The 12,722-nt window shown below is 40.3% G+C and overlaps 1 protein-coding gene across 5 annotated transcripts in view; it reads right to left on the bottom strand.

Moving 5' to 3' along the window:
- Window positions 1–12,722, bottom strand: part of USP34 (ubiquitin specific peptidase 34) — a 241,327-nt gene that overhangs the window by 147,859 nt on the left and 80,746 nt on the right. For all 5 annotated transcript variants that reach the window (XM_080686042.1, XM_080686046.1, XM_080686043.1 and 2 more), the window contains 3 exons: window positions 5,844–6,058; window positions 1,277–1,392; window positions 1,065–1,192 (listed from right to left, as the gene is read on the bottom strand). In XM_080686042.1, coding sequence (XP_080542168.1) covers window positions 1,065–1,192; window positions 1,277–1,392; window positions 5,844–6,058 — 459 coding nt within the window. The remainder of the gene's footprint in view (window positions 1–1,064; window positions 1,193–1,276; window positions 1,393–5,843; window positions 6,059–12,722) is intronic.

The raw sequence follows: 12,722 nt of genomic DNA, 5'->3' as shown, positions 1-12,722 counted from the left end.
GAAATTATACAATAGAACAGAAGTTTAAAAATATTAATAAAGAGCCCTGGCCAGTTTGGCTCAGTAGTTGGAGCATCAGCCTAAAAGGGTCCGGGTTCAATTCCCGGTGAAAGGCATGTACCTGGGTTCCAGGTCTGATTCAGGCCTGGGTCAGGGCATGTGTGGGAGGCAGCCAATCAACGTCTCTCTCACATAGATGTTTCTCTCTCTCCCCCCTCCCTCCCTTCCACTCTCTCTAAGAATCAATGGCCCCAGCCAGTTTGCCTCAGTGGATAGAGCATCGGCCTGAGGAGTGAGAGGTCCCGGGTTCGATTCTGGTCAAAAGCACATGCCTTGAGTTTCGGGCTCAATCCCCAGTAGGGGGCATGCAAGAGGCAGCTGATCAATAATCCTCTCTCATCATTGATATTTCTATCTATTGCTCCCTTTCCCTTCTTCTCGAAAATAAATAATATTTTGTTTTTAAAAAAAGAATCAATGGAAGAATTAACCTTGGTTGAGGATTAACCAAAAATAAAAATAAAATTTAAGAAACTTGTGTTCTATCTGATAAGGAGACTATAAATATATGGCAGAATTTAAACTAGAGAAAAAACACTAACCTAAATCTTTATATACAAAAATCAAGACACAAATAATCCACCCAAATAAAAAAACAATGCCATTATCAAAACGTTTACATTTCAACTTAAGTTTACTTATCTTATTTAGCTTCCTTTATATGTAATATGACAGTTCAAGAACATTTAATTGCAATGTGAACACACAGTAATCACCAATATGTTTTCAGAATCAAGAAGAGAGTGTTGTTATTATTTCTTTGTTTCTCTTGGTGGGAATCTAATCAAGAGTGCCAAATGAAATAAAGTGCTGAAAAAAAGCAAGACTGTGTGATAAAACATGAACCCTGAAAAGGAAGTTTTTAAACATAATATGAAAACCACAATTATTAAAAAAATAGGTTGATAATGGCAGATAAATGGTATGATTTCACCACACCTAGTCAATAATATACAAAATGAGCTTTGACTACTACATAAAAAAATTTTTTAATTCCTATTTACCTGTTGTTTCCTAAATTTTCAAGGCAACCTTCAATGAATCTCATTCGAATCTGTCTATCCGTAAACCAACACACTAAGGAACAGAGAAGTTTCTCTGCTTCATTTATTAATCCTTCAGAAAGATTAACCTACAAAAAATACATAAAGTTACTATTTATTTTTAGGGCATTTTGCAGTAATTTTGCAGTCTTTGGTTCTATTAAATAACTTACTGCATCATCATCTTGGACTATATCCCACAACAAAGTGTTTCCTTTCTTGCAAACATTATCCAAATTAATGTCTGTCACAGCATTACTGTTGAATTGATGTTTATGAACTGCAGGTCCTGAGGGGGCAAAGTACAACACATTGTAGAGGAAGACAGCTGACTAAAATTGTGATGTGAATTATAGCATTAAGTTAACAAATCAAAAGTATAACAATTAATATCTTTATACATAACAAAATAAAAACAATATACAAGATTAGCACAATAGTTGCTTTATGAATGGCAAAGAATAGTATTGTTTAAAGTTTGATTAGACAAAGTAAGAAAAATTTTCTTTCCATAGTCTCTTCACTACTTCTAATTAAGTATGATTTAATGTTTTTTCACAGGTCAAGAGAACTATACATAAATACTTAAATCCCAAATTAAGCATAAAGAAGACAACTTAAGTAAAATAATTCTATAGCCAAGGGACATTCCTCTAACTGGCCTTCTATATAGTTGTCTTATATTCTTACACTAAAAAAAAATTTTAGCCCTAACTGGTTTGGCTCAGTAGATAGAGCGTCGGTCGGCCTGTGGACTGAAAGGTCCCAAGTTCGATTCCAGTCAAGGGCATGTACCTTGGTTGCGGGCACATCCCCAGTAGGGGGTGTGCAGGAGGCAGCTAATCGATGTTTCTCATTGATGTTTCTAACTCTCTATCCCTCTCCCTTCCTCTCCGTAAAAAAATCAATAAAATATATTTAAAAAGAAAAAAGATCTTAAAAAAAATTTTTTTAGATTGGAGATTACTTACCCAAAACCTCACATTAAAAAACGCTATTAAAATAATTCAGACTTTCTGAGTACCAGGCTAAATAAATTCTAATTCTATTATATTAAGCAAAAAGCTTCTTTGCTTTTGTTTTTTAAACAGCTTTACGATGAAATTTCTTTATTGGATTGTACTCAGACATTGATTTCATTAAAATAATTGTACAACCATCAACACAACACAGTTTTAGAACACTTTCACCATCCTAAAACTATCCCTAATACCTAATTCTAATTAATCCCTATTCTCATTCTCCAGCCCAGTCTTTATCCAACCCCATAAATTAGCCTTTTCTAGAAATTTCATGTAAATAGAATCATACAGTAGGTATAGTCTTATGTCTAACTTTGTTCACTTAGCAAAATGTTCACTGAGGTTAATCCATTTTAAAGCACATATCAACAGTGTGTTCCTTTTAATTACAGAATAATATGTCGTATGTGGAAATAGTGCATTTTTGTTTACACATTTGCCAGTTAATGAATATTTGGATAGTTTCCAGTTTGGGGTTAACGTTAATGCTGCCATAAACATCTGTGTAACAAGTCTTTTTATGAATATACTAGAGCCATGGTCGGCAAACTGCGGCTGGCAAGCCACATGCGGCTCTTTGGTCCCTTGAGTGTGGCTCTTCCCCAAAATACTACAGCCTGGGCGAGTCTATTTTGAAGAAGTGGCGTTAGAAGAAGTTTAAGTTTAAAAAAATTGGCTCTCAAAAAAGAAATTTCAATAGTACTGTTGATATTTGGCTCTGCTGACTAATGAGTTTGCCAACCACTGTACTAGAGGCCCGGTGCACGAAATTCGTGAACTCGAGAGGGGTCCTTCAGCCGGGCCTGTGCCCTTGCACAATCCAGGAGCCCTCAGGGGATGTCTGAGCGGGCCTAAGCCATCAGTCGGATATCCTTAGCGCTGCTGCAGAGGCAGGAGAGGCTCCTGCCAACCACTGCTAAGCTCGCCAGCTGTGAGCCCAGCTTCTGGCTGAGCGGCGCTCCCCCTGTGGGAGCACACTAACCACCAGGGGGCAGCTCCTGCATTGAGCGTCTGCCCCCTAGTGGTCAATGTGCATTATAGTGACCAGTCGTTCCGTCATTTGGTTGATTTGCGTATTAGCCCTTTTATTATATAGGATGTTTTCCTTTCTCTTGGGTAAATGCTTAGGAGTGGAGTTAATGGGTCAAAAGGTAAATAAATGTACATTTACTAGAAACAAATTGCCAACCTCTTTTCCAACATGGCTGTGCCATTTTACATTCCCACCAAAAATATATTAAGAGTACAAGTTCCTGCTCCTCCACATCCTTTCCCAACACTCTTTGATCACTTTTTTTTTAAGAGTCTATTCTGGACTCTTTATTCTGCTCCATTTAAAACAATAATTTGCTTCCCAATTATATAAATTCCATTTCTAAAAGTGTCTTGAACAATAAATGCAAGCATATGTATTTAATAGTCATACATTAGCTTAATTTTTTTTAGATTTTTACAAAATAGGTATTTTATTTTTTCCCAACACCATTTATCCCCCCATACCCTCTTCCATCTCCATCCTTGTCCCTGTAATCACCACTGTTGTCTGTGTCCATGAGTTCTTTCTCATTCTTTTTACTCAATCCCCTTCACCTCTGCAGCCTCCCCACAGAACTGTCTGCCTGCTATCTATGAATCTGTCTTATTTTATTAGTTCAGTTTGTTCATTAGATTCCACATATGAGTGAAATCATATGGTACTTGTCTTTTTAATTTAAGCCAATCTGATAGGTGTGCAATCGAATCTCACTGTGGTTTTTATTTGTATTTTTCTAATAACTACTGATTTTGAGTTGCTTATTAACCATTTATATTTATGTACCTTTTTTAGTGAAATAAATCATTCCCCACTTTTTAATTAGATTGTCTTACTACTAAGGCTTGACTTTTTGGTATTTACTTTTTAAAATTAATTTTAATAAATATAATATGAATACGTAAGATACATAACATTTTTATCACCCCAAAAAGTTTCCTTGTGACCTTTTACAATCAATCTCCACCACCAAATCTCAAGTAACCACTGAGTAGATTTCAACCATAATAAATTAATTTTGAATATTATAGAAATGAATATAAATTATATACAACATATACTCCTCTAATGTCATTTGCTTAGAATATTTTTTTATATTCATCCATTGTGTTGCACTATATCGGTAGTTCCTTTTTACTGATGAGTAGTATTCCACTATGTAAATATACAATTTGTTTATCTACCAGTTAATTCCAGTTGAGGCTCTTATGAATGAAGCAGATACGAACATTCATGTGTATTTTTGTGAATATGTTTTCATTTCTCTTGAATAAATACCTAGAACAGGAATTGCTAGGTCATATGGTAGGTACATATTTAACTTTATAAGACACTGATAAAACAGTTCCCAAACTAGCTATACTTTTCTATACTCCTTGACAGCAATTTATGAGAGTTCTATTTTCTCTATATCCTTAGCATCATTCATTATCGTTAGCCTTAATATTACCCATTCCAGCAGGTGTGTAGCATTCTGGTTTTAACTTGCATTTTCTAGATGACTAGAGATATTGAGAATCTTTTCATGTATTTATTGACCATTTCTATATCTTCTTTTATGTATTAACTGTTCAAATCTTTTGATCATTTCAAATTGGAGGGTCTTAATGTGTTGGAAGAGTTCTTTATAGTGTTAAATACATTGTATTGCAAGGTGAATTTGGACTGCATTAATACATTTAATAATTTTGCTCAACTTCTAACTCCATCTAATAAACAATATGTACAGTACTGAATAAAAGGAAAATGAGATAAAAATAGAAGAATGGTCAAAATGTAATAATATAGTATCAAAATCAAATGACCTCAATCTTAACCTATTCAATTCTCAGCAACCACAATAGCCCAATTTAAAAAAAAGGTAACCTTATCTAGTTTATGTACAAGTAACATTTGAAATCAGTAAGTTGTTTCCAAGGTCCGTAAGTTCTATCTCGAAGTTTAATCATGACCTTTTAGAATAAATTTAATTGGCCAGGTTTACTTAGTTTGCAATGTACTATCATCCCAAAACCAATTTCCTAGACTAGCAAATGCTGATGGCACCTAACCAAACAAGAGGTAGGATATAGACCTTAAAACTGACAATTCTAAAACTGTTTTTCTCTTAACTTTTTTCTTTCCTCCATTTTCTTCTATTATTCTTTAAACCGCTCTCAACTCCATTCTCCCAAATCTGGTCTGTCCTATTCCTTTTCTAGATTCATTTACAGTGATTAGAACATCATTTTTGAAGATTTTATCATCCCAGGTGAAAGAAACACCTTGCCCTTTAGCAGTCACCCCTCCTCTTCTTTCCCAACTCTCCCTAGCCCCAGGCTATACATTTTATATAAATGGAATTATACAATATCTGATCCTGTGTAATCTCCTACTTTCTGGTTCTATGACTGCTGAATATAAAATCTAATAAAGTTATTTCTATTCTAAAATACAAAGCTATAATTTTTATACATATTTTTAGTATTTCTTCTAATTAAGTATCTCTTGATGGAACTGCAGCCTTTATATTCTTGATGGAGTATTCATAACAATTTAATTCACTCGGAAAGAAAACTACCACATAAAACTTATTTGGCAAAAACACTTCAGTAACATTAACTGTTGATTCATTTTTTAACAATGTAATATAGATTATTCCTATTTTAAAGAAAGTAATGTATTTTACTTACTACAGAATCTTACCTTGACTAAGATGTTCATGGTAAATAGAAGCTAAATTGGGAAGATGTTGTTGAAGATGAGATGTTAGCTCTGCATGTGAATTAATCTGAACTAGCTCCTCTTCACACCCAGATTCTTCACCATCAAAATCAGCCATATTTTTTTCCGATTTTGCACTGACCTGGGAGCTACTGCAACTGACATCATCTGCACTTAGCATATCATCAACCATATGTCTATAACACAGAGAAGAGCACAAAGTTACTAGATATTTAAACAGTTTCTGAATAACAATAAGATCTCTCAAAACATTTGGCACAAGTTATTCACACTCAAGAACAAACATTTGTTTTTTTTAGTAAGACAGTATGTTAGGAGATTTACAAAAACTAAAAAGCCCACACTATCAGAACTATATATTAATTTTACAATATACCTACATGTTATCTGGTCCATCAACACACTTCAAAGAGAATAATTGCAGAGTAGGACAGTAAACTTACTTTTACATAATTATTTTATAAACTCAAATCACAATGTGAGGAACTTAAAATTTGTTTACATTTACTTATACAACTATAGAATCAAATCAGATTAACTACCAGGAAAAATATTTCAATTTAAGGCAGCAATTGAAATGTGGTTAATATTAATTGGGGGACTTTTAACTCAATAAACACCAATTAAGCATTCACTTCTAAAACATACTATACTGGATACTCTGATATAAAGACCAAAGAATGAAAAAATAACATGAAGAAAAAGTGTTCAAGACTGACTTAGAGACTCACAGGTAGTACCACATGGAGAGCATATGGAAAGTGCCAACAAAGATAAAATCATCAGGTCTTGTGAGACAAGAGTTTTGGTTTGGGAAAACTAAAGATATTTGCAATATAACAGTATGAGCTCTCAAAGGGAAAACTTTGAATACGTATCTATAAAGTCAGAGCCTAACCAGTGGTTCTCAATCAGGGGTGATTTTGGCCCCCGGAAGGGACATCTGGCAATGTCTAGAGCCATTTCTAGTGATCAAAACTGGACAGATAATGCTGGCATCTGGAGATAGAGGCTAGGGATGCTACTAATTCTACAATACACAACAGCATTCACACTGGTGCAAATGTAAAACAAAGAATTATTTGAGCCAAAATGTGAAGACTGCCAAGGCTGAGAAACATTACCTTAAACTCATATGAGTTAGTGATAAGAATAAAAAAGCAAAAGAAATAAAGTAGCAATATATATGAATACATAGTTCTCCCCAACAACCATATTAAATTGTGAAGGCCTGGCAAATTTTCAAGTCTAAGAAAACTCATCCTGATAAAACACATGTTTGTATTTCATCAACTCAAACATTACTACTGGTAATAATCTATATACACTGAGTGGCCAGATTATTATGATCTTTGAATGCATAATAATCTGGCCACTCAGTGTATATCCTATATAATAAAAGGCTAATATGCAAATTGTCCCCTCGACCAGAGTTCGACCAGCAGGCAGGCCGGCCCACCGCCCACGTCCCCTCCCTTTGGCCAGGCTGGCAGGACCCCACCCATGCACTAATTCATGCACCGGGCCTCTAATATATATATATATACTGAGTGGCCAGATTATTATGCATTCAGAGATCATAATAATCTGGCCACTCAGTGTATATAATAGACGAATATGCAAATTGTCTGTTACAGCGTCACATCACGACTGGATCAGCAGGCTGCGTCACCACCCTCTGCTCAGGCAGCTGCAAGGCCCGGGGTAGAATAGAATTTGATAGGAGGGGATAAGAAAGGAGAGGGAAAGGAAGGCAGGCCTGAATGCAGACAGGCTGAAAGAAGAAACAGAAATACAGAAAGGGTATAAGAAAAAGACAAAGGAATGGAAAAGGGAAGGAAACACGGGGCTGCACGTGGGTGGGGGTGGCGACCTTGGCAGTGCGGAGCAGGTGCACCCAGCGAGGGGTGGGGCGCAGGCGGTTCAGAGCGGGAAGCCCCACCCAGATGCGGGTGGCGGCCATTGGCGGCGAGGCACCCATGGGTCCAGGACGGAGTGGAGGATGGTCCGAGGCCTTCTGGGCAGAGGTGCTCCTGCTTTGCTGCGGCAGCAGCAGCACCCAGGCCACACGGGCCTTGGCCACCCTCACTGGGCTGGGCGTCCCGGACAGGGAATGGGAGCAGGACGGTGGCGGGGAGGCCAGGCAGCGAACACCTGGCCAAGACTGAGCCCTGGGCTGGGGGTTAATGCCCCCCCATGCAAGCTTTAAGAAGAGAGAGAGGGAGGGAAGAACTTTACAAAGGAGTCAGTAGAGAGCAGAGTTAAAGAAGGAAAGAGGATGTATGAGTGAACTGTAGGAGCTATAATGAAAATCAAGTATAGTTGTGTACTAGGGACAGGTTTTAAAAGTAGGAGTCAGGAAAGAAAAAAGATGAATGATAGTGAATAATTAGGCAGGTAGATAGAGAGATATTAAAACAGTGGATGTAAGTAGAGAAGAATGTATGGGAAAGGTAGGATGAGAGAGAAAGAGGGAGAGAAGAAAAGTTTTAAAGGGAAGCCGGTAAGCAAGAAACGGGGGAGGGAGCAAAGCAGGTCTGAGGGAGGAAGTGAAGAAAAAAATTAAGGTGGAAAGGAAGGAAAAGGGGAGGGAGGGCAGGGATAAAGATAAAGAAAAGAAGGAATGTAGGGAGGGAGGGAGGATAGGAGAAAGATGGGAAGAAGGATGATGGAACAGAAGTAGGAAATAAGGAGGAAAGAAAAGTTTATAAATGATGAGTCAGTAGGAAATAGTATTACATAAAGGAGAGAGAAAAATTGTGTGAGAGGGAGAAGCCAATAAGGAAGTCAAATACAATTGTGTGTGAAGGAGATAAGATTAAAAAAAAAATGTTAATAGGGGCGACCAGGCGGGCAGGGGAGGGCAGTTAGGGGTGACCAGGCTGGCAGGGGAGGGCAGTTAGAGGGATCAGACCTATAGGGGAGGGCAGTTAGGGGGATCAGGCAGGCAGGAAGAGTGGTTAGGGCAGGCAGGCAGGTGAGCAATTAGGAGCCAAAGGTCCTGGATTGCGAGAGGGATGTCCAACTGCTCCCAGATTGGAAAGGGTGCAGGTCGGGCTGAGGGACCCCCCCCCTCCCATGCACGAATTTCGTGCACTGGGCCTCTAGTAGTAGTAATAAATAGCAGCTAATATATACTGAGGTCTTATATGCCAATCATATTAGTCTATGAAATGCTCACAATAAATCAATGACATAAGTAGTATTGTCTATTTTATGAAAAAATAAATAAATGAAGGACAGAAAAATTAATATTAGAACACCAGTGACTAGAATTACTTACTATTAAATACCATAGGTGTATTTCACAAATAATCAAGAAGCTTTATGCTTATTAATAACCCTAAAATTAGGATGTGTGTAAAGTTTCCCTTTTCACTATCATACTTTCATGTAAATGTCCAAAAGCAATTTTACACCTGCTTTTAAGAAATTATTTTAAGGAGTTGAAGATACAGATCTGTGTTGTCCAATGAGAGCCACTAGCTACATGTGGCCACTGCACATATAAAAAGTGGCTGAGGCCCTAACCAGTTTGGCTCAGTGGATAGAGAGTAAGCCTGCGGACTGAAGGGTCCCAGGTTCGATTCTGGTCAAGGGCATGTACCTGGGTTGCGGGCACATCCCCAGTAGGGGGTGTGCTGGAGGCAGCTGAAGGATGTTTCTCTCTCATCGATGTTTCTAACTCTCTCTCCCTCTCCCTTCCTTTCTGTAAAAAATCAATAAAAAAAAATATATATTAAAAAAAAAAAAAGTGGCTGAGTTCCCATCAAGATGGCGGAGTAGGAAAACGTGGTATTCGGAACCTCCCACAAGTACATCAAATTTACAACTAAATTACAGAACATCCATCATTCAGATTACCTGAAATCTAGATGAACAAAAGTCCTACAACTAAGGACATAAAGAAGAAAGCATGTACAGAATAGTAAAAGGGACAGAGACATGGAACAAGCTGATCTCATACCCACGTGTGGTAGTTAAAAATCAGGAGGGATATCTTGGTTGTAGAGGTCTCCCCTAAGAAGCAAGAGGTCCCAGCCCCAATCAGAACCGCCAGCCCAGGATTCCTGTGGCTGGAAGAGAAGTCCCCATAACTTCTGGCTGTAAAAACCAGCTGGGATTGTGGCTAAAACAAAGGGTTCCTGGATTCCCAGGATAAAGTTTCTCTTAAAGGCCCTGCACACTGACTGACTTATACTTGCTAGCTCGCTCTGAGATCTAGTGCTGGGGCTTCACCTTGAAAGATGCCAGGGACACATGGGGAGGAACTAAATTGTCTGGCTTCAGGACCAGGGCTACAGGGGCAGCTTTTTCCAAGACAGAAGTGCTATTTGAGGCTGTTATTCCATTGCTGAGCCCTAACCCCCAGAGCTAGAGGGTGGGCACCATATCCGAGTCTCTCAACAACCAGGCTAACATTGTTCATTCCACTTTGGTGATTCCCTGAGACACCTGACCCACTCAACTTTCAGGCCCATCCAAGTCATTTCCAATGGATTTTCCATACAATGGCCTCTCTTAGCTCATGCTTCGAAATTTCATAAAATCTCTCGAGCAGCATCTAGACTTCATGTACCCCAATACCTCTTGCTAAGTAGCCCCACGTCTGTCACTAGTGGCAGCCAGCCTTAGTTTGCAGCTTGGTCTCTCCTAGGCTCCCTGAAGCCCAGCACAAGAAACAATCATCTTCAAATTACTCTGTAGCTGATGCTGGGTGGTCCTGAGCAGCATGTGGTGGCTTTCCCTGCACCTCTTGGGAGGCCGCAGAGCCAGTGTACCTGATGGACAGCTTCTGCCCCATAAGCAACACACTCAAGGGGCAAACATGACTGGCACCAAAGTCCCACTGAAGCGAATCCTTCTCCATGGGGTTGGCCCTTGCACAGCAGCTCCACTGCACTAGCAGCCAGAGCTTGCAGCCGATTGGTCTGGGCTCAATTTCTCCCAGTGCATGGTAACAGCAGCCAACTCAACTGCCACAGGACAGGACACACAGCCAACACAGGAGCACACATGGAATGCCCAGCTCAGGTGACCATGGAGGCTGTGCCACTGGGCCTTACAGAACACGACACCTACCACATAAGGCCCTTCTACACCAAGTCAGGTAAATGTAACAACTTTACCTAATACACAGAAACAAACACAGCTGCCAGATTGCACAGGTGTTGGGGAGATGGGTGGAAAAGGTGAAGGAATTTAAAGTACAAATTGGTAGTTAGAGAATAGTCACAGAGATGTAAAGCATAGCACAGGGAATATAGTAAAAAATAGCTATGTATGATGTCGGACAGGTTCTAGATTTATCAGGGTGATCACTTGGTAAGTTATATAAATGTCTAATCATGGGGCTGTACACCAGAAACTAATATAATATTGGGCATCAGCTATAATTTAAAAAGAAAAAAAATTGTTTAAAGTGGATGGTCTAAACGGAGATGTGGTTTAATTATAAAATATACACAAATTATTGAAGACACTACAAGAAAAATCTTAATTATCCTTGTTACATGTGAAGATAGCTTATATATTATTGTTTTAAATAAAATTAATGATTAAAAGTAACCTCTTCTGGCTCTAACTGGTTTGGCTCAGTGGATAGAGCATTGGCCTGCGGACTGAAATGTCCCAGGTTCAATTCCAGTCAAGGGCATGTACCTTGGTTGCGAGCACATCCCCAGTAGGAGGTGTGCAGGAGGCAGCTGATCGATGTTTCTCTCTCATTGATGTTTCTAACTCTCTGTCCCTCTCCCTTCCTCTCTGTAAAAAATCAATACAATATATTTTTAAAAAATAAATCCTATCTAATAAAAGAGAAACATGCAAATTGACCGTACCTCTGCTACGCCCACAAGCCACGCCCACCAGCAAATCAGGAGCAAGTATGCAAATTAACCCAATAAATATGGCAGCAGCCACGAAGCTGGAGCAAGCAGGAGGCTTGGGTTGCCCCCAGCGATGGAGGAAGCCAAGCTTCCCGCCCACCCGGGATGGCCCTGGCCTCCACTCAAGGCTACAAAGTTTCAATTATAGAAGATAAATAAATCCCAACAAAAATGGCAGCGGCCATGGAGCTGGAGAGAGCAGGAGGCTTGGGTTTCCCCCGGCGATGGAGGAAGCCAAGCTTCCCGCCTGCCCTGGCCTCTGCTCAAGGCTACAAAGTTTCAATTATAGAAGATAAATAAACCCCAGATACCAGGGCCTCCGCTTGGGTCGCCAGGGGGCGTGGCCGGCCTGCAAACCACCACAGGCCCCTCACCCAGGCAGCCCCACGCTCCAAGGGAACCCCACCCTGATCCAGGACACCCTTCAGGGCAAACCAGCCAGCCCCCACCCGTGCAACAGGCCTCTATCCTATCTAATAAAAGAGTAATATGCAAACTGACCATCACTCCAACACACAAGATGGCTGCCCCCATGTGGACACAAGATGGCCACCACAAGATGGCCAGCAGGGGAGGGCAGTTGGGAGAAACCAGGCTTGCAAGCGAGGTCAGTTAGGGGTAAGGGCAGTTGGGGGCAATCAAGCCTGCAAGGGAAGGCAGTTAGGGGTGACCAGGCCGGGAGAGGAGCAAAGTTGGGGGCGACCGGGCATGCAGGGAAGGGCAGTTGGGGGGGACCCAGGCCTGCAGGGGAGAGCAGTTGGGGGTGACCAGGCCTGCAGGGGAGGGCAGTTGGGGGGGGACCAGGCCTGCAGGGGAGGGCAGTTAGGGGTGACCAGGCCTACAGGGGAGGGCAGTTAGGAGCAATCAGGCTGGCAGGGGAGCAGTTAGGCATCAATCAGGCTGGCAGGGGAGTGGTTAGTGGGTGATCAGGCTGGCAGGCAGAAGCGGTTAG

The sequence above is a fragment of the Plecotus auritus genome, assembly GCF_963455305.1.
Source record: "Plecotus auritus genome assembly, chromosome: 8".
Taxonomy (NCBI): domain Eukaryota; kingdom Metazoa; phylum Chordata; class Mammalia; order Chiroptera; family Vespertilionidae; genus Plecotus; species Plecotus auritus.
The sequence above is the reverse complement of the archived record's forward strand: the minus strand, read 5'-3'. Positions and strand labels throughout refer to the sequence as shown.